This window comes from Pristis pectinata, chromosome 11, assembly GCF_009764475.1.
Source record: "Pristis pectinata isolate sPriPec2 chromosome 11, sPriPec2.1.pri, whole genome shotgun sequence".
Classification (NCBI taxonomy): domain Eukaryota; kingdom Metazoa; phylum Chordata; class Chondrichthyes; order Rhinopristiformes; family Pristidae; genus Pristis; species Pristis pectinata.
The window spans coordinates 33,465,322-33,488,272 of record NC_067415.1 but is presented as its reverse complement, the minus strand read 5'-3'; the positions used below and the strand labels follow the sequence as shown (position 1 = coordinate 33,488,272).

The window sequence follows — 22,951 nt, the reverse complement described above, 5'->3', positions numbered from 1 at the left end:
GAGCCCAATCACTGGATCCTCACAGGACTTACACCTCCTGGTGGGTATCATGGACCACTCTAACTCAACCTTTTAAAACAAAGAACTGATATTTGTCCTACTTGGCCAGAATGTTAGGCAAAAATGGATACTCAGTGAATAATGGAGTTTTTAAAAAAGTGCAAGGTGTTTTGGGAATTCTCAATTTTCATTTTTCTTTCATGTTTCTCCCACATAGTTAGTGCTTGTTTTGGTGAATTTTGGCATAATTAATTGAGATATTTTTGTTATTGCCATTTTTTGCTGCATTGTTACAGTGATTGGACATTTTTTTTGCATCAACCATGGCAAGGTGTTCAATTGGAATAAAAACTAGTAAATGTTGTCTGCATAATTGCCAGAACAAGCTAACTTTTATGTAAGGATTTTTAGGCAGATTGCTCCAAGAAAGTGAAAGGTTGCACAGAAATTGCAAATCTGGTTCAGTTTAGTTTCTTTGCATCCAGTCACACAAGCAGAAAATTAGTTCTGAGATATGGTTACCAGAAAGACTATAAGCATAATTCAGATGTGGTCATCCAGCAGCCCCCTCTCTGGGATGTGGACATCACCAGCAAAGTCAGTAATCGTTGCCCATCCCTGGCTATCTTTCAGAAGAGGGCACTGATTTGAAACAGTGCAGTTCACTTGATGAATGTTGTTACATTGGGATCTGCACGGTTTTGACTGAGTGATAATGAAGGCCTGTATAATAATATAATAAAAAAACTGATAATGATAATATAATGAAGTGATAATAAAAAAATAAAGATAATGATGTAGCGGTTGCTACTGCGGAATAAAACAAGACTCTACTCGGAGGATTGCCAAACAGAACTGGTTTTATTTTCCCGCCTTGTGCGGGCCCTTTAAGGGAGAAAAACTCCCACCCAAAAAAAAAACCGGCAATGACGTAAGTCCTACGTCATCAGGACTTTCCCGCGCGCGGGTTCCTCCCGTCGCTCGGAAAGACGAGGCCCGCCGCCATCTTGGGCCCTTGTCGCTCCGACGCCGCGCGACCCGACTGCCGAGCCGGTTCGCCCGACTAGACGGTGAGTCGCCACACAACCCCCCCCAGAACCGGCGAGACAGTCCCCAAGGTCCGTGGGCTGTGCCAGCTGCCGCTTAGGGGACGGCCTCTGCGTCGTGGCGTGGCAACCTCGACAGGCTGTTGCAGATCCAAATGGGCCGGTTTGAGGCGGTCTGCCATGAAAACCTGTTCCCTGCTTCCAATGTCCAAAATAAAAGTGGATCCGTTATTCCGTATGACTCGGAACGGTCCCTATATGGTCGTTGCAATGGCGCCCGAGGTGTGCCCCTGCGAACGAAAACAAACTTACAGTCCGTAGTTCCTTGGGCTGGCAGGATGGGGCTTGACCGTGCCATCAGGTGGGAATCGGGGGCCAAGGAGCCGAGCTTCTCGCGCAGTCTTTGTAGAACTGCTGGGGGTTGTCCCCCTTGGTCCTGAAGGGCATGTATGAAAATCCCCGGGGACAACTAGTGGCGCCCCGTATACAAGCTCAGCTTGACGAAGTGCGGGGTCTTCTTTGGGGGCAGTGCGTATGCCGAGCAGGACCCAAGGCAGCTCGTCAACCCAGTTAGGACCCTTCAGGCGGGCCATCAAGGCCGATTTTAGATGGCGGTGAAAACGTTCCACCAACCCGTTTGATTGAGGATGGTAGGCTGTGGTGGTGTGCAGCTGCGTCCCTAGCAGGTTCGCTAATGCAGCCCAGAGACTGGAAGTGAATTGGGTGCCTCTGTCTGAAGTGATGTGGGCCGGAACGCCAAAACGTGAGACCCAAGTTGTGAGCAGCGCTCGGGCGCAGGAATCAGTTGTGATGTCAGTCAGGGGGGTTGCCTCAGGCCACCTCGTGAACCGGTCCACGATGGTAAGGAGGTACCGGGCTCCTCTTGAAACCGGCAGAGGGCCCACGAGGTCGACGTGTATGTGGTCGAACCTCCTACGGGTAGGCTCGAACTGCTGTGGTGGGACCTTGGTGTGTCGCTGGATTTTTGACGTCTGGCAGTGCAGACAAGTCCTGGCCCACTCACTGACCTGTTTGCGCAGGCCATGCCAGACAAACTTGCTGGCGACCAGTCGGACAGTAGATCTGATGGACGGGTGCGCCAACCCATGTACCGAGTCAAAAACGCGTCTCCGCCAGGCTGCAGGGACAATAGGGCGGGGCTGACCAGTCGCAACGTCGCAAAGTAGGGTCCGCTGACCTGGACCAACCCAGAAATCTCGGAGCTGCAGACCTGAGACTGCGGTTCTGTAGCTGGGCAGTTCGTCGTCGGCTTGCTGTGCGTCAGCCAGGGCCGTGTAGTCGACACCCAAGGATAGGTTGTGGATGGTTGGTCTGGAAAGTGCATCAGCAACGACATTATCCTTTCCGGAGACATGTTGGATGTCAGTTGTGAACTCGGAAATGTAGGATAAATGTCTCTGCTGACGAGCTGACCAGGGATCGGAGACTTTGGAGAAGGCAAAGGACAGAGGCTTATGATCGGTGAAAGCGGTGAAAGGCCTGCCTTCTAGAAAGTATCGGAAATGCCGGACCGCCAGATACAGCGCTAGAAGTTCCCGATCAAAAGCGCTGTACTTCAGTTCGGGCGGTCTAAGGTGTTTGCTGAAAAATGCCAAGGGTTGCCAGCGGCCTTCGAGTAGCTGTTCCAGTACCCCACCCACCGCGGTGTTGGACGCGTCTACCGTGAGGGCAGTCGGGACGTCAGTCCTAGGGTGTACCAGCATCGTGGCGTCTGCCAGGGCGTCTTTGGCCTTAACGAAAGCAGCCGCAGCCTCGTCAGTCCAGGTGATGTCCTTGCCCTTACCAGCCAGCAGCGAGAACAGAGGGCGCATGATATGGGCTGCTGCAGGGATGAAACGATGGTAAAAGTTGACCATCCCAAGGAATTCCTGTAGGCCTTTGACTGTGTCGGGGCGGGCAAAATGGCGGATAGCATCCACCTTGGCGGGTAGGGGTGTTGCCCTGTCGCTGGTGATTTTGTGGCCAAGGAAATCGATAGAGTCAAGTCCGAATTGGCACTTGGACGGGTTAATCGTGAGGCCGAAATCGCGGAGGCGGGAATACAGCTGGCGGAGGTGGGAAAGGTGTTCCTAGCGGTTACGGCTGGCGATCAGTATGTCGTCCAAGTAAATGAACACGAAGTCCAGGTCTCGGCCTACCACGTCCATCAGCCGCTGGAAGGTCTGCGCGGCGTTCTTAAGGCCGAACGGCATCCGAAGGAATTCGATCAGGCCGAATGGGGTGATAATCGCAGTTTTGGGGACGTCATCCGGATGGACCGGGATTTGGTGGTATCCCCTAACGAGGTCCACTTTGGAAAAGATGCGGGCCCCGTGTAAGTTCGCTGCGAAGTCCTGGATGTGAGGGATGGGATAGCGGTCCGGGGTGGTGGCGTCATTCAGCCTGCGGTAGTCGCCGCAGGGCCTCCACCCTCCGGTGGCTTTGGGGACCATGTGCAGGGGGGAGGCCCAGGGGCTGTCTGACCTGCGAACAATCCCCAGCTCCTCCATGTGATGGAACTCTTCCTTTGCCAGGCGGAGCTTGTCTGGAGGTAATCGTCGTGCTCGGGCATGAAGGGGTGGCCCTGTGGTAATGATGTGGTGTCGTACCCCATGTGCGGGCCGAGAATTTGTAAACGAAGGTGCCAAAATCGATGGGAATTCGGCTAGGAGCTTGGCGAAATCGTCGCCAGAAAGGGTAATGGAGTCCAGGCGCGGGGCTGGTGGGCTGATTTCTCCCAGGGGATAGGTCCGGAGAGTGCTAGAGTGGACTAACCGCTTCCTTCGCAGGTCGACTAACAGGTTGTGGGCCCGAAGGAAATCGGCGCCTAGGAGTGGTCGGGCGACGGTGGCAAGGGTAAAGGTCCAGGTAAAACGGCTGCCGCCAAAGTGTAATTGAAGCGTACGGGTGCTGAAAGACCGTATCGTTGTACCGTTGGCGGCATTGAGTAGAGGACCTGGTGGCCTGTCACGAGTGTCGCGGCCTGTCGGGGGCAAAATACTGACCTCCGCTCCAGTATCAACGAGGAAATGCTGTCCAGATTTCTTGTCCTGAACGAAGAGGAGGCTCTGTCGGCGGCTCTGATGGCTACGGCGGCTGGCCCTGGCGTTTCCCTGAAACTTGCAGGGTGGGCGGCATCGACGGGCCTCCGCACCCCACCTCTGATGGTAGAAGCACAGCTGGTCACCCGTGTCGTCGTCTGCGTTCCTGGGGCGTGGCTGCTCGGTTGCTGGGGCCGGGCGAGGCGGGCGTTGGGCTCGCGGCCTGGTGATTTGACTGACGGACGAACCGCTCTCGCGCTTGGCCCTCCACAGGACATCTGCCCGGGCGGCCACCTCACGGGGGTTGCTGAAGTCGGCATCAGCTAACAACAAGTGGATGTCATCGGGGAGCTGTTCGAGGAAGGCCTGTTCGAACATCAGGCATGGCTTGTGTCCCTCGGCCAATGCCAGCATCTCATTCATTAGGGCGGATGGGGATCTGTCCCCCAGGCCATCCAGATGAAGCAGGTGGGCGGCGCGCTCACGACGGGAGAGGCCGAAGGTCCGGATCAAAAGGTCTTTGAAAGCCGGGTACTTATCTTCCTCCGGAGGCGACTGGATGAAGTCTCCAACCTGGGCGGCTGTCTCCTGGTCCAGAGAGCTAACCACATGGTAGTACTTCGTGGAGTCAGAGGTGATCTGCCAAAGGTGGAATTGCGCTTCGGCCTGGTCAAACCAGACGCTGGGCCGAAGTGTCCAAAAGGTGGGCAGCTTGAGGGCCACTGCGTTGGCTGCTGCGCTGTCGTCCATTTCGCGGGTCCAAAAGCCGTTTGGACCGTCGGGGTCACCAATGTAGCGGTTGCTACCGCGGAATAAAACAAGACTCTACTCGGAGGATTGCCAAACAGAACTGGTTTATTTTCCCGCCTTGTGCGGGCCCTTTAAGGGAGAAAAACTCCCGCCCAAAAAAAACCGGCAATGACGTAAGTCCTACGTCATCAGGACTTTCCCGCGCGCGGGTTCTCCCCGTCGCTCAGAAAGACGAGGCCCGCCGCCATCTTGGGCCTCGTCGCTCCGACGCCGCGCGACCCGACTACCAAGCCGGTTCGCCCGACTAGACGGTGAGTCGCCACAATGATAATGAAAGCCAGCATACATCCAAGTTAGGATGATGTATAAATTAGAGAGGCAGTTGTAGGTGATAATATTCCTAAACGCCTATCAAGGTAGTATAAGAAACAGGTTTGTAGGGTGCTGCCAAATCTGTAGCCTTTGGTGATCTATTTTGGAATAGCTATTAATTAAGTGCACAAAATAGCATTGAGGATTTACACAAGAGTGATTCTTAATTCTGCAAGTTGACTGTTATCCAATTATTAAATGTTCTCTCTGATTTTGTTTTGGTCATTATTTGTATGAAATGAGAAAATACACATGAGGTTGGACTGAAAAACTACAAATGGATGGTGGTTGCAAAGGTGGCTGTTATAAGAATTAATGCCTATTGATACATTAAAAAAGTCTCTGAATGTTTCTACGTGCTCTATTTTGGCATTACAGCAAAGTGTTTTCATATTCTTGAGTGGCAATCAAGTCTCCAATCTAATCTGGTTTAGGATGGACTGCACATGTTGCTCTCTATATTGTATTCCAAAGTGTCCATCTTGTATCTCCAAAATGAATGTGGCACAATCCAATTTTTGGATTATTAATCAACAAAGATAAAAAGGAATGTCAAAATAGGTAGCAATGATTAAAATAACCCAAACTTGGCAGAGATACAGATTGATTTGCTGAAAATTGATTTGCAAATGTCAAAGTAATTAGATGCACTGCCTTTCCCATTCTCAGAGAGGTAGATGTTAGCAGGAAGCAATTAGTCCAGTAATGCTTGATCAGACTTGTTGTTAGAAGTGTGTTATAAAATATTCAAAATGGATTAACGAAAGCACTTACTTGATTTTTACAGTCCTATGTTATGCGCTACCAGAGGCTGATTTCATTAATGAAGTGGTTTGAAATCTGCATCGGGTTGCCTGCAGTAGGACCTTCTATTAGACATGCAGTTAACTGGAAAATCCAATTAGAATTCAAAGCACAGTGAGCAGGATTCCTACCAGATCTTATCATAGAGCTCAGCATTTATTGGCATGCAATGCAAATCAGTTTGGGTTGATCAGTGCTTTTGCAGAGTGGATAATGAAAAGAGAGTTGCATATGTTGAGCTTTCATTGAGGATTAGGATAACTTGTAAAGTAGCGGGCAAGGTTTTTAGGTACAACAACATTCTTTATGGTCAAATGTCATTTGCCAAAAATTGAAACCAAATAATTGAACTCTAACAAAAAGATAGTAAGCCTTTCAAAGTTGATCACAAGAGTGACACAAAAGGTTCCTTCATTAAAATATTCTCATTCAGAGTTTCTTCAGAGGTTCCTAGTGGAATCTTTGTCTTACAGACTAGAACATTAAATTAATGAAATCCATGAGAAACATAGCATTGGGGTAATACTTTGCCACAATCCTGCTGGGAATCAAACAAGCTAGCACAGAAAGTGAGGAAAATTATGTGTAGTGAGACGTCTGCTGCTGAACTGCCTAGCCCAGTATTTCAATCTTGACAATCCACCAATCAAAACATTACAAGCTTACTGATGTAATTTAGGAAGGTTACAGGAAGTTCTGGAATAGGGGAAGTTGAGAACATGAGCTGAAGCAAAAAAGAGAGACACAAGATACTGCAGATGCTGAAATCTGGAGCAACATAAGAGGAACTGGAGGAACTCAGCAGGTCAGGCAAAATCTATGGACGGAAATGGACAGTTGACGTTTTGTGTTGAGACCCTTCATCAAGACTGGAAAGAAAGAGGGGAGAGAGCCAGCATAAAAAGGTGAGGGGAAGGGAAGGAGCAAGAGCTGGCGGGTGATAGGTGGATCCACGTGAGCGGGGTGATAGGCAGATGAGGGTGGGAATGATGTCAGAAGCTGGGAGGTGATAGGTGGAAGTGACAAAGGGCTGAAGATGATGGAATCTGATAGGAGAGGATGGTGGAGCGAGGAATAAAGGATAGGAGGTGGGGAGGGGAACCAGTGGGAGGAGTGTGTGGGTGATGGGCAGATGGAGAGGGAGAGGTTGAAGGGATAGGGTGAAGAAGTAAAGAGACCTTTCCTAAGGTAAGGAGATAGGGTGATGGGGGCCAGTTAGATCAGGAGGAGAGAGAAAAATAAAAAAAAGGAAAAATAGGGGAAAGGGGTCAGAGAGGGAGCAGTTACTGGAAGTTTGAGAATTCGATGTTCATGTCACCAGGTTAGAGACTGCCCAGGTGGAATATGAGGTGTTGATCCTCTAATTTTTGTTTGGCCATGACCTGGCAGTGGAGCAGGCCATGGACAGACATGTCAGTGTGGGAATGTGAAATGGAATTGAAATGGCTGGCCATCGGGAGATCCCGGCTGGCACAGTGGATGGAACGGAAGTTCTCGATTAAGCAGTTCCCCCAATCCACGTGTGGTCTCCCTGATGTGGACAAGGCTGCATCGGGAGCACTGGATGCAATAAATAACACCGATGGATTCACATGTGAAGGACTGCCTCACTTGGTAGGACTTCTTCAGCGCAACAAAGAAGAAAACCTGCTCTAGAGCTTTCAAGTGACACGGGAGAAAATTGAAAATGAAATTCTCAAGATTAATTGTGCTTGGAAAGACAAGAGAAATCTTTACATCTGGTATCAATTTGATTGAACCAAGCTGCATTTTGTACTTACTGGTATGTTGTAGGACTGACATTAATGCGCCGCGGTTGACTTCCTGATTCAAACTTGCTGGCCAGAGTCACGTTGTTTCCAAACAAGCAATAACGAGGCATTTTTACACCAACGACTCCTGCCAGTACAGAGCCAGAATGGATCCCAATCCGTAACTGTAAAAACAATATACCTTTTAAATACTTTAGCCAGAGACAACTTGTATCACCTTTAGGCTCAATACAATACTAAAATTTGGAACAGGATACTAACAGAAATTAATTAACTACAAGCACACAAGATATCAAACAGAAATAAACTTGCTTTCTAGCCTCTACACTTCCCTCAGTAAGCAAGAAATAATCTCTAGTGTTTATTTTCAACAACTTGATTTTATGCCATTAGAGGATGAATGTTCCAAACATAGTTGCATCTACTTTATGGTTGACTTTCCTCCATAGCCAGATGGGCACCAGTTATCTGGAGTGTGGTCCACTTGAAACAACTCAATTCAACCTGCATTTATAGTTTCTGAACACTAACATGTCCCTGTCTGGGGTCTGTGACCAGAACTGAAAGAGCAGAAATCCAGCTGTTGCTAGCACCACGTTAATGGGCATGCACTGTGTTACCTTCTAGATGTTGTCCTGAAAATGCAACCAGGAGGCTTCCATTCACAAAGACCTTGTGTTAATGTCAGGAGAGGAAGATGAGGCTGGGTCCTAAGTTAGGTACCTTATGCTCCTTTTCAGTACATTAAAAATTCCACTTGCTCCTCCCAGAGGGAAGCAACAAAAACCTCAACGATACAGATGGACTCATGGTACCAGGTCTCTAACCCATTTCTCTTTGCCTTCCACTCAGTAACAGAGCAGTCATCCAGTGCCAAGCAGAGGAGATGCTGTTTCACTGTGTCTTATGCAGTATATTGGTACTGTAATTATAAAGCAGCATCCCCTCTGACTATCTTAAGTATTGCCTTAGGATATCCATCCACATTACAAAGAGAGAGTTAGTGATGAGAAGGTTCTGTTGGGTGGTTAGTGTTCATCATCTGAACCCTTGATTTTGTAGTTAGATTTTGATTTGGTCAGCAGTTAATGAGTTATTCCAGATTTTCCATCTGTCTACCTGGTCATCTTTCAGCAGTAAAATTAGCATCAGCACGTAGACTGGAATACCTAAGATGGTCATTTTGGTGGCACATCAGCTAGTTTCACAGTCATCGACAGCTGGAAGGAAAAGCCAAGTTAAAAGGTTATTATAGCTTTTTCAACTGATGGTATATCTGAATAGGGAGCCCTGTGGCCAATAGAGGTTGAGTCTTGTAAAATCAGAGCTCATCATACCTCCAGAGGCAACTCAAACATGTGTCCATGGGCGAATGGATGAGCTGCTTACACCACCAGGAGTGACCCTTTGGTAAGTGCAGAGGAAAGGGAAGAGAAGAGCAGAGGCGAATGTGGTCATGAGCTAGCAGAAGCTGAGGACATTGTGCTGAGGAGGCTTCCTGCTTTCCCACTGTACTTCTGTATTTCTCTTGTCTCTCCAATCAACAGTAATCTGTATCTTTGTCACAAACCTTTTAAGCAAAAGAAACTCACACTCAGCACTACATAATAGCAACCACACTCTGACATAAACATGACCTTCTGGGCTGAAGCTAGCCTCGGGACAGCAGTGTGAAAATGCCAATCTAACTGAATAATTTTTCTAAATGAAATAATTTCTAACTGCTGAGTTTATTATATGTGAATCCCTTAAAAATCATGGCTTCCTGTTATGCTAGAAATTAGATTTTTCAAGACAAAAAATTGTCAGTCATTCACATTTTATTTTAGTTGAATCAATGCTCATTACTACAGAATGGGCTACAGCAACAGAAAATTAAACTGAAGCACGGCTAGTGTTAACATACAGGCACATGCAAGATGACATACAATCCAATTTAAGACAGTGCCCTTGGTAAAATGGACCATAATTGAAAAGTAAGGTCACGTTTGTTGCAATGTGTCATAACTTGAAAAACACCCACAACAGGAATTGACGATGAGCCCAATTTCTCCACAAAAAGTCTAGTGAAAGACAGACAGTATTAGTCAACCTAAGCTACCTTTATGTTGGTCACTTAGGTTGGATTCCAGTAGCTCAGCACTGGTAAGATAGCTCCCAGAATATATACTGTATCTAGGTAGCAGACTTGTGCAAATTCCAAGAATTTACAAACCCGTAACCTAGTACTGAACATGAATTTAACTGCATTAACACCGTGAACACGTCAGGTCCTCATACTTTAATTGATAGACCGTGAGAAAACATAGGCTCTCATAATTAAGCAGTTTTATCAGAAGAGCATGCCACTACTGAGTATCATTGATGCTACAGCTAATTCTACTTGTGCATTGTGAAAAAACACTCAAATAAATAGCAACTCTAGAAATAGACTTGCCTTCTATGATTTTGGGAAGATACATCAACATTTAAACAGGCTTGTGTTTAAAATTTTTAAAGCATTATCTCTGTTAATGGAGAATATCAAATATGCCAAGGTGAGTCTTGGACAGTCAGCTGTTGCTTTAGGAAACTCTGCAATCTACTTTTGAGTTCAGGACATAGAAGTATTTGTGTAGTAGAGGTGATGCACTCAGAATCTCGTGAGCTGTCACACATCTCAGAAACAGTGATGCAGAAATCTGAATGCACTGTGCCAGTTTTCCTTCACAAATGGATAAACGATGTCCCAGTAGGGTGGGAATGAAGTATGCCACCCAGTATGTTGGGTTTCCATGAAGGGAGGCCAGCTATGTCTCTGGAACTCCCTTGGTCAACATCAATTTGGATGTTTCTGATTAAACAAAATTAAAACTTTGGATTTCTGGATGATTCTCATACTCTAATGCAAGCCTTGTATTAGTTTAATTTTTCAATGAGAATTAGGAGACAAACCTCCAGGTATTTCTCGACTGTCATAACAAGAATCAATAAGTTTCAAAGCTACTTCAGTAAAGCAGTGTGTCTGGTATGTAATTTAAAGGTTGTTTACTTATAACTAATAAGCCTCTTCCTCTTCTATAACTTAAGAGTCTCCAAATATAATAGAACATAGAACACTACAGCACAGTACAGGCCCTTCAGCCCACAATGTTGTGCCGACAATTTTAGCCTGCTCTAAGATCTATCTAACCCTTCCCTCCCACATAGCCCCCTATTTTTCTATCATTCATGTGTCTATCTAAGAGTCTCTTAAATGTCCCTAATGTATCTGCCCTCACAACCTCTGCCGGCAGTGCGTTCCATGCACCTACCATTCTCTGTAAAAAAAAAAGTTACCCCTGACATCCCCGTTATACCTTCTTCCAATCACCTTAAATTACTGTCCCCTCGTGTTAGCCATTGTCACATAATATTTAACAGCAAGATTAACAAGAGAAAAACAGTCATTCAAGAATTATAGAGGGCAAAAAGAGAAATGAGGTTGCTTCTGGCGGGACAGGGTGAAAGAGAATCCCAAGGGTTTCTATAGTTATATTAAGAGCAAAGGACAGCAAGGGGCAAAATTGTCCTCTTGAAGATCAGCATGGTCATCTATACATGAGACAAAATTGGTCCCTCTTGAAGATCAGCATGGCTATCCATACATGAAGACATGGGGGAGATCTTAAATGAATTTTTTGCATTCGTATTTTACTCTGGAGACAGACAGAGACTATAGAACTGAGGCAAAATAGTGAGGTCATGGACCATATCTGGATTAGGAAGAGGAGGTGCTGGCTGTCTTGAGGCGAATTAAGGTGAATAAATTCCCAGGGCCTGACAAAGTGTCCCATCAGGACCTTGTGGGAGGCAAGTGCAGAAATTGCAGGGCCCTAGCAGAGATATTTAAAATGTCCTTAGCCATGGGTGAAAGTGCTGGAGGACTGGAGGGTAGCTAATGTTGTTCATTGTTCAAGAAGGCTCTAAGATAAGCCAGGAAATTATAGGCCAGTGAGCCTGACATCAGTCCTGGGTAAATATTGGAAGGTATTCTAAGGGCCAGGATAGATAAGTATTTGGATAAGCAGGGCCTGATTAGGATAGTCAACATGGCTTTGTGCATGGTTGGTCATGTTTAACCAATCTTATAGTTTTTTGAGGAGGTTATCAAGAAGGTCAATGAGGGAAAGGCATGTGGACATTGTCTACATGGACTTATCAAGGCCTTTTGATGAAGTCCCACATAGGAGGCTGATCCAGAAGTTTAAGTCACTTGGCATTCAGGATGAAGTAATCAATTGGATTCAACATTTACTTAGCGGAAGAAGCCAGAGAATGGTAGTAGATGGTTGTCTCTCTGACTGAAGGCCTGTGTCTAGTGGTGTGCCACAGGGATTGGTGCTGGGTCCATTGTTGTTTATCAATCTATATTAATGATTTAGATGATAATGTGGTAAACTGGATCAGCAAATTTATGGATGACACCAAGATTGGGGTGCAATGGACGGCAAGGAAGGCTATCAAAGCTTGCATGAGATCTTGACCAGTTAAGTAAATGGGCTGAAAAACTGGCAGATGGAATTTAATGCAGACAAGTGTGAGGTTTTGCACTTTGGGAGGACAAACCAGGGTAAGACTGACACAGTGAATGGTAGAGATCTGAATTGTGCGGTAGAACAAAGGAGCCTGGGAATACAGATATATAGTTCCTTGAAAGTGGTGTCACAAGTAGATAGGGTCATAAAGAGAGCTTTGGCACTTGGCCTTCATAAATCAGGGCATTGAGTTGGGATGTTATGTTGAAGTTGTACAAAATTTTGGTGAGGCCAAATTTAGAGTATTGCACACAGTTCTGGTCATCTACCTACAGGAAAGATATTAATAACCTTGAAAGAGCGCAGAGAAAATTTACGAGGATGTTGCTGGGATGTTTATAGGGAAAGGTTGAATTGGTTAAGACTTTATTCCATGGAGCACAGGAGAATGAGGGGAGATATAGAGGTATACAAAATTATGAATGCATGCAGGCTTTTTCCCCTCAGGTTGGGTGAGACTAGAACTAGAGGACATAGGTTTAGGGTGAAAGGTGAAATATTTAAGGGGAATCTGAAGGGAAACTTCTTCACTCAGAGGGTGGTGTGAGTGTGGAACAAGCTGCCAGCAGAAGTGGTAGATACGGGTTCAATTGTAACATTTAAGAGAAGTTTGGATAGGTACATGGATGGGAGAGGTTTGGAGGGATATGGTCCAGGTGCAGGTAGATGGGACAAGGCATTAGATCAGGTGGCATGGACTAGATGGGCCAAAGGGTCTGTTTCTGTGCTGTAGTGCTCTATGACTCCATAATGGAAGTGTTCAAATTTCATTGGTGAGTCTAAGGAATTTCATGCGCTGTAGGTCTGATCAAGTACCAACGGGCCTAATGCTCAGAAGTCCTTGGTAGATTCAAATTTAAAAGGGAGGAAATTTATATTGGACCATAGTCCAAAGTACTTCAGCTACCTGACACACCTCAGCCCAATATTCAGGCCTCCTGAACACAGATGATAAATAGCTCGACAATAAGATTTCAACTGGTTTGTGCCATTGTCACTAACAAATTTCTACACAAAACCCTTTCTTGTAAAGAACTGTTGAGGCTCCAGAATGCAGTTCTCCCAAAACACTGCAGCACCACTGTTACCTTGGCAACATTTCTAAGATTAGCCAGAAAAGCTGAAACTAAAGTTTTCTCGTCCAATCATGTTATCCTCTGTGCATGGAAGCACATTCTTTTTCTGCTAGAAGGAGCAAAACTGAATTCTTGAAATGAAATGTGGATAATATTTAGCATGTAGGTTAAAAGGAACTAGATAATTCAAACACATAAGAGAGGCTAGCATATTTTATTTATCTGTACAGTGCAGCCTAATAGAGTCATAGAGTAATACAGCATGGAAATAGGCCCTTCAGCCCAACTCGTCTATGCTGACATCGGTGCCCATGTCAAGCTAGTCCCACTTGCCCATGTTTGGCCCATATCCCTCTAAACCCCCTCTGTCGATGCACATCCCAAATGTCTTTTAAATGTTGTTATTATACCCACCTCAACCACTTTCTCTGACAGCTCATTCCATATAAGCACCACCCTCTGCGTGAAGAAGTTGCCCCTCACTTCCCTTTTAAATCTTTCACCTCTCATCTTAAACCTATGCCCTTTAGTTCTTAGTTCCCCTTCCCCGGGGATGTGCATTCATCCTATCTATGCCCCTCATGATTTTATACGCATCTATAAGATCACCCCTCAAACTCCTACACTCCAAGGAATAAAGTCCTAGCCTGCCCAACCTCTCCCTATCACTCAGGCCCCCGAGTCCTGGCAGCATCCTCATAAATCTTCTCTGCACTCTGTCCAGTTTAATGATGACTTTCCTATAACAGAGCAACCAGAACTATACACGATACTCCAATTGCTGTCTCACCAATGTCTTGTACAATTACAACATAAAGTCCCAACTCCTATACTCAGTGTCCTGACTGATGAAGGTCAGTTTGCCAAATGACTTCTTCACCACCCTGTCTTCCGGTAACACCACATTCAGTGAACCATGTACTTGTACTCCTAGGTCCCTCTGTTTCACAACACTCCCCAGGACCTGGTCATTCACTATATAAATCCTCCACCTATTTTAGTATCATAGCACTGACCCCTGTGACACATGACTTGTCACAGGCCTTCAGTCTGAGAGACAACCTTCAACCATCACTCTCTGCCATCATTAAAGATTGTGAATAGGGTTCAAAGGGTGAATAGGCACTCGCAATGGACACAAGTGTAGTATAAAGCTGCTCACAAACTGGTTACCTTATCAGCAAAGCTCTGTACATGTCCTGTTTCTAAATTCTCTCACCAGGAACCATCCTCTCCACATCCAACTTGTCAACAGCCTTGTTTCAATTAAGTCCCCTCTCATTCTTCTAAATTGTCAGTGGATACAAACCCACCCAGTCCAGGTAAAAGCCTTCTCTGAACTACTTCCATCATAAATAAGTAGATTTATACAGAGGACTGCACACATGATCTCACCAATGCCTATGTAACTGATTTTATAATCTCCCTACTTTTGTATTTAGTTTCCCCAGCAATAGATAACATTCTGTTGGCTTTCCTATTGATTTACTGTACCAGCCTTCTGCAAATCATACACTGGAAGACAACCATTTCATGAGCAGATTTATACTACATTGTGAGTGCCTGTTCATTGTGAGGACATTTACTGTCTCCCACTCTGGATTCAAGCTCATGGCATATCTCACTTGATCAAACCAGCTTTGAGTTTTCAAATTGAAAATAATGATTTCATATAAATGAAACTATCAAACCATCTCTCAGTTTTTCATCTTTCCTGCATCTTTTTTGCTGGTTATCAACAATAATTTCTGAGAGTTTTCCTTTCATTGGAGTTGATGACTTCTCGTAAGAGATTGCAGACCCGAGATGCTCGGCAATCCCTTACTATTTAGATAATTTGCTCCCTTTTTATTTTTCCCACCAAAATGGACTGTTTCACTTTTACCCACATTATACACCAATTGCTAAATCTTAACCCATCTGTATCCCTTTATGCCCTCCTTCATAATTTACTTTCTTAAGCATCTTTGCATCAGGCATTCTGGGGATACTGTTAGATGGTTGGAAATGTAGACGAGAGAGATAGAGCTGCTTGCAATCCCTCTACCTTTTTCATGCTTTTTAGGATGGCACAGTCATGGAGCGAATACAGCTGCTGCCACACAGCACCCAAAACTCAGGTTCAATCCTGACCTTGGGTGCTGTCTGCATGGGTTTCACCCAGGTGCTCCAGTTTCATCCCAAAGATATCCAGGTTGCTTGGTTAATTGGCCACTGTAACGTATGCATAGGTAAAATCCAGGGGAAATTGAAGAGAATGTGGGAAGCATAACAAATGGAATTAATGTAGGATTCGTGTGAATGGATGGTTGATGGTCAGCATGGACTCAGTGGGCTGAAGGGCCTGTTTCTGCACTGCGTTTTTCTATAATCCTAATTTAAATTGCAACTTCAGTGCTTTTTTGGAAATATAAATTATTGTCATCAAACCCTATGATGGCAATGACTTTTGGACATGAATGTAAAAAAAGGTGACATAATTAGTCTAATTCACCGCAGAGTCTAGTCAGCAAAATATTTTATCACACACCTGCTAAGTGCGATCTTCTTCCATTTATTCAGCTCATTGCAGGGTTATTAAAATTAATGGACTTGTCACATTTGTTTGGAAAGAAATACAAAGCAGATAATTGTATATTCATTGCAGTCAGCTGCTTCATTCCTAAGCTGGTAAACACATTTGCTGGACCTTAATTACCAGTTCAGTAAGACCGAATTGCAAGCGCAGTCTTACTCTTCTCTAATGAGACAATATTCATTATATGCTACTACAGCTAGAAATTATCTCATTATTTAGAGACTCAGCAAACATGCTATTTTCTTTATTCCTAAAAGATACTTTAGGAAGATATAAATGGATATTACAAACTTATGTAAACACTACTCTTTTACTTTAATCTTTTCATATTTCAAAGCTGTAGTGTAATTTTCACCCATTTGTCATTTCTATTTTCGTATTATAATGTCTCAGATTCAAAATCAGACTCCTCATCTCAAGGTTCTCTTTAACACCAGAAAACTTCAGTGTGTAACACTGAAAGATCAAAGGCTTCCTCTTCTAAGGTGTAGTATTGCTGCATAATGTCGTCAGTAATGAAGTTCTAGGTAACTTAGGGTTGATTGATCTTGAATTCATGACACAGGCAATATTCCAGACTTTACTGGTCTCACTAGAAAGGCATAAACGAGTTATCATCCTACAATTATGTAAGAGCTGTTAAAACTGAATTCCTTTGAAATTCATTTCTGTTTTACTCTGTTACTTTAATATTCTATTGGATTTTCATCACCTCACTCCAAGATTTCAGGTGTATGCACAAGGTGGGAAGGAGGTGAACAGAGGCAACTCAGCCTTCACAACCCAACAATAGTGAAAATACTGCAGACACTAGTTTGCCCTTTAACCCTGAGAACAAGAGCACGTGGCCCTCCCGAAAATGGCAAAACTGAACTCCTGCATGTCCTGCTAAAGCTTCCTAGAAATGAATACGTATTTTAATGTAAACTACTATTCCCTCCAAATAAATTGCTCTTCTATGAAAAGCAAGAGTAGCTGAGAGTGAGGTTTGAAATCCATGGATTCATTGGAGTTTATTCATTTTCTGGCTGTACATTGACTCATCTGGTCATGTTGTCTGCTGTTGAGATTGACATATGATTTTAACGCACAATCTCATCTTCACCATGGACATCTATATACCTCCTATATACCTCCATTCCCCATCATGACGTCCTCACCGCCCTCCGCTTCTTTCTTGACCAGAGACAGAACCAGTCCCCTTCCACTAACACTCTCCTCCACGTGGCTGAACTTGTCCTTACCCTTAAACCACTTCACTTTTAATTCCTCTCACTTTCTATAGACCAGGGGCGTAGCCATGGGCACTTCCAGCTATGCCTGCCTCTTCATTGGCTACATTGAACAGTCTCTGTTCCAAGCCTACTCCAGTCCCATTCCTCAACTCTCTCTCCGCTATATTGACGACTAGCCACCTCTTATACCCGTGCGGAACTCAGCAGTTTCATAAATTTTGCCACTAATTTTCACCCTACTCTCCAATTCACTTGGACTATCTCTGACACCTCTCTTTCCTTCCTCGATCTTTCCGTCTCCATATCAGGAGATTCCTTATCCATCGACATCTTCTACAAACCCTCTGACACTCGATTACAGCTCCTCCCACCCTGTCTCTTGCAAGGACGCTATCCCTTTTTCTCAATTTCTCCACCTCCGCCGCATCTGCTCCCATGATGAGGCTTTCCACTCCAGGGCATCTGAGATGTCCAACTTCTTTTCTAACTGGAGCTTCCTCCTGACTGTGGTCGAGAGAGCTCACACCCACATCTCTGCCATTTCCCGCACCTCTGCTCTCAGCCCCACACCTCCCAGTTCCAACAGGGATAGGGTCCCCCTTGTCCTCACATTTCATCCCACCAGCCTACATATCCAACACATCATTCTCCGCCACTTCCACCATCTCCAACAAGACCCCACCACCAAGAATATCTTCCCCTCCCCACCCCTTCCTGCCTTTCGCAGGGATTGCTCTCTCCACAACTCCCTAGTTCACTTCTCCCCCCCCCCACCCATCCCACTCCCACCCCGGGAACTTTCCACTGCCCCCACCATAGGTGCAACACCTGCCCCTACACCCACTCCATTACCTCCATCCAGGGACCCGAACAGTCCTTTCAGGTGAGACAGAGATTCACCTGCACTTCCCTTAATATCATCCACTGCATTTGGTGCTCCAAGTGTGGCCTCCTCTACATTGGTGAGACCAAACGCAGACTAGGTGACCCTTTCACAGAACACCTGCGTTCCATCTGTAACCGTGATCTGCATCTCCCCCTTGCCAGTCACTTCAACTCCCCCTCCCACACTATCACAGATGTGTCAGTCCTTGGCCTCCTCCACTGCCAGGAGAATTCCAAGCGCAAACTGGAGGAACAGCACCTCATTTTCTGTCTTGGAACCTTGCAGCCTAACGGCATGAACACTGAATTCTCCCACTTTAAGTAATCCCCAACCCCCTTTCCCACAACCACCCCCCCTCACTATGTCTCTTCTCTTTTTCCCTTTCCTAGCCTCTTTTTTTCTACCTTTTTTTTCCTTTCCCTCCTTTCCTTTGACCCATCCCCCAGTGGATCTGCTCTCCTCTCCTCACCCGCACCTGCCTATCACTATCTCTTACCTGCATCTATCTATCACCACCTTGTGCCTTCCCTCTTTTGTCCACCTATCACTGCCCTGCTTTTCCCTCCTATATATTGGGCTTCCCCTTTTCCTATCTTCAGTCCTGAAGAAGGGTCCTGACCTGAAACGTTGACTGCCTGCTTTTCTCCATGGATGCTGTCTGGTCTGCTGAGTTCCTCCAGCATCATTGTGTTTCTCATCTAGATTCCAGCATCTGCAGCCCTTTGTTTTTCTCAAGTTTGACATTTAGTTTACTTAGAACATAGAACAGTACAGCATAGGAACAGGCCCTTCAGCCCACCATGTCTGCACCAATAATGATGCCAATCTAGCTGATCCCATCTGCCTGCACATTGTCTGTACCCTTCTATTCACTGCCTGTTCATGTATCTGTCTAAATACCTCTTAAATGTTGCTATTGTATCTGCTCCTACCATGTCCCCAAAGTGGTAGAAGCAAAAGACACTGGTGTCTATAAAATCAAAATGAAAATCATCCAGTTTCTTACAGTCATATTCTGCATTTCAGCTAAACAGAAACAACAACTTGAATTGATATTTAGTACCTTTAATCTGGCAAAGACATTCCAAAGCATCTCAAACGTTTATTTATAGAGACTGTTGTTGAGTCATGTAAGGCAATAATAAATGATCAAGAGTTGGGTCAAATATGTTCTGAAAGATTTTGAAATGTTTGCTGGGGTAAAGGAGGCATAAGTAGCAGAAACAGAGGCAGTATCTGTGGCCCTGGCCTGAGATATTTGGACCACTCATCACTGGACCCAATCTTGTTTGCAGACCCCACTTCCAGATCTGGTTTTGCCTGCAGGGTCCTCCTCCTTGGTCCATGGCAACTGGCTCTTTCGTTTCCACATCCCCAGACTTGGCCTCAGACATATGGTAGAGGTAGATCAAATCCTACCATCTCCATTGGTACCAGCTGCAGCACAGCCTCCAAGCAACTCCACCATCACTCACCAATCAATTAATTCGGGCTGCGGAGGCTACTCTTCAAATACCCACTCCACTTAACACTATTTTAAACTTCATATTACCTCCCACATACATCGCCAGCTGTTAAACCATGGTTGACAGATCTCCAAACACACTGCAGGACTGTCACCAGCACCCTTCACACTCTTGCAGGGGAAGGTGGGACTGTCACCAGCACCCTTCACACTCTTGCAGGGGAAGGTGGTATGTAATTGGTAACAAATGCAAACACATGGGGACAAGTGCAACTCCAATGACTCAAACCCTGTAGAGGACACCAGCCACTAATGGAGGGACCATTATCCAGTCCAAGTCCAGTGATGGTGCAAAGATGATTAGAAATGGTGGTTTTTCTCATATCTAATCCTCCTTCTCACTTTCCCTTGCCCCTATAACCCACCAAGTCCTCTGGTTTACAAGCAAGAGAAGGTGTAAACGTGCACTTCTTACTTTCCTTTCTCTCAATATCATGACCTGCTCCTAGTTCGAACTTCTTTCAAAGACCCCAAAATGCCAAATAGTGATGGGTCATAAGAAAACAAGAGCATAAGAAATAAGGAGCAGGAGTCGGTTGGGAAGACCCTTGAGGTTGCTCCAACATTCAATAAGATCATAGTTGATTTCAACTCCACTTCCTGCCTGATCCCTGCAAATTTTGACTTCTTTATATTCAAAGTTCTGTCCATCTCAATGCATTTAATGATTCAGCCTTCACAGCCTTTTGAGGAAAAGAATTCCTAAAATTAATCATCCTTTTGAGAGAAGAGATTTCTCCTCACTCTCTGTCTTAAATGGGTGACTCTTTATTCTAAGACTACGCCCCCCAGTATTAGATTCCTCCACAAAGAATCCACTCAGCACTTACCCTGTCAAGTTCTGTCAGTGTTTTAAATGTCTCAATAAGGTCACATCTCATTCATCTAAAGAGTATTGGCCCAACCTGCTCAAAGTTTCCTCGTATGAGGATGCTTTCATCCCAGGAATCAACCTAGTGAATCTGGAAGTGCCTCTGGTGCAAGTATACCCCTTCTTAGAAAGGGAGAGCTAAACTGTATGTAGTTGTGACAATACTTCCCTGCCTTTATATTCCATCCTTTTGTATGCAGGTTAAGGTCAGGTATGCCTGGTGTTCTTCCTTACATTGTTCTGCCTTTTTGGTGTAATACACCTTCAGAAACTTTTGGATTTGAAGGAAGTGCAGAATGACAATAAAGATGCACAATATCTGATCTTCAATTTTTTGCATAAAACCCCCTTTACCAAACTGTGCTCTTAAGACCTAATGGTCATTTGAGTGATCAGTATAATAAATATATTCACTTCAATGCTCTGCTCTGCTGCGATGGCCCCTGCGGCTGTTAGCAACCAGAGGTAAACCATGTCATCTACAAGTCAACCATTCACAAGGATGGAATTCTTGAGGGTGAGCGCACTGTAGCCACTTCCTGCAAATCTCACGTTGACATGGCAGCGTCTTTGAGCATTTGCCACAAAGATAAGTAAGTTGAATAGTTAGTGGCCTTTTTTTTTCAGGAAATTATTTCACATTATATACATTTTTTAAGAAGGAGGCTATTCGGCTAACTAACTCAATGTGGGATCTCAGAGCACTCCCATCAGTCCCATTCCCCAACTTAAGTCCCAAAACCTACTCTCCCTCACATGCCCATCAACTTGCCCCTGATTCTCCTGCCACCCACCTACCACACAGGCAATTTACTGTAGCCAATTAACATAGGGGAGGCCCACACGATCACAAAAAGATTGCACAAACTCCACAAAGACAAGAGCCCAAAGTCAGGATCGAACCCAGGTCACAGGAGTTGCAAAGCCGCAGCATTAACTTCTGCACCACTATGACTGGCCATAGCAAATTGCAAAGGAGCAAGGATGTTGTTTGTAGCTCTACTTTGCTGCTGCCTTACTATGAAACCAATTGGATCAACAGCAGTGCTATCTGGAAATGATGTCAAATACCACCTGCTCAGATATCTCATGACTGGTTTCGGACAGATTCATAATTGGCTTGATGATAGGAAGCAGAGAGTGATGGTTGAAGGTTGTTTCTTGGACTAGAGGCCTGTGACTAGTGGTGTGCCACAGAGGTCAATGCTGGGACCTTTGTTGTTCATTATTTGTTTCAACAATTTGGATGTTCATGTACAAGGCATGGTTAGTAAGTTTGCAGATGATACTAAAATAGGTGGTATCGTAGATAGTGAAGAAGGATATCAAAAATTACTGGGGGATCTTGATCAGCTGGGTAAGCGGACCAAGGATTGGCAAATGGCTTTCAATCCAGATAAGTGCAAAGTGTTGCATTTTGGGAAGTCAAGCCAGGGTAGGACTTATACAATGAATGGTTGGCCACTGGGGAGTGTTGTGGAACAGAAGGACCTAGGAGTACAAGTAGATGGTTTGCTGAAAGCAGCATCAGGTAGACAGTTTTGAAGAAGGCATTTGGTGTGCTGGCCTTCATGAGTTAGGGCAGCGAGTATAGGTGTTGGGATGTTATGTTGCAGTTGTGCAAGACGCTAGTGAGACCGCACATGGGGTATTGTGTACGGTTCTGGTCATCCTGTTATAGGAAAGATATCATTAAACTGGAAGAAGTGCAAAGAATATATACGAGGATGCTGCCAGGACCTGGGACCCTGAGTTAGAGGGAGAGGTTGGGCAGACTAGGACTTTATTCCTTGGACCATAAGAGATTCAGCGGTGACCTTATAGAGATGTATAAAATCATGACTGGTATAGATAGGGTGAACACACACAGTCTTTTTCCCAGGGAAAGGAACCTAAAAACTAGAGGGCATAGGTTTAAGAAGAGAGGTAAGACATTTAAAAGGGACTTGAGGGCAGCAACTTCACGCAGAGAATGGTGTGTATATGGAACGATCTGCCAGAGAAAGTGGTTGAGGAAGTACAATAACAACATTCAAAAGACACTTGGACAGGCACAAGGATAAGAAAGGTTTAGAGGGATGTGAGCCAAATGCAAGAAAATGAGACTAGCTTGGTGAGCACCATGGTCAGATGGATGAGTTGGACCGAAGGGCCTTTTTCCATGCTGTATTACTCTATGTCCTTCCACTCTCCATCCACACTAATGGCAGGAAAGACCTATAGTTTCCAGTCACATGGCCAGATGGTTCTCCTAGATCTGGTCACCTGCGTGGCTCCTTCCCACTGACCCCCAAAGAAATCTTCTCCCAAAGTATTTCAGCCTGAATATATGGGATTTGGGGTTATTATAAGCAAAATAATGTGTCACCAGACACATTCAGTATTTTCCATCACAGCATGGTGTTGCTGATATTCTCTATTCTGACCTTGAATATTTTG

At 45.1% G+C, this 22,951-nt stretch overlaps 1 protein-coding gene across 1 annotated transcript in view; it reads right to left on the bottom strand.

Moving 5' to 3' along the window:
- gucy1a2 (guanylate cyclase 1, soluble, alpha 2) overlaps nt 1–22,951 on the bottom strand; it is a 127,344-nt gene that overhangs the window by 4,981 nt on the left and 99,412 nt on the right. The window contains exon 7 of the mRNA XM_052026112.1: nt 7,795–7,949. Within this exon, the coding sequence (XP_051882072.1) occupies nt 7,795–7,949 (155 nt within the window). The remainder of the gene's footprint in view (nt 1–7,794; nt 7,950–22,951) is intronic.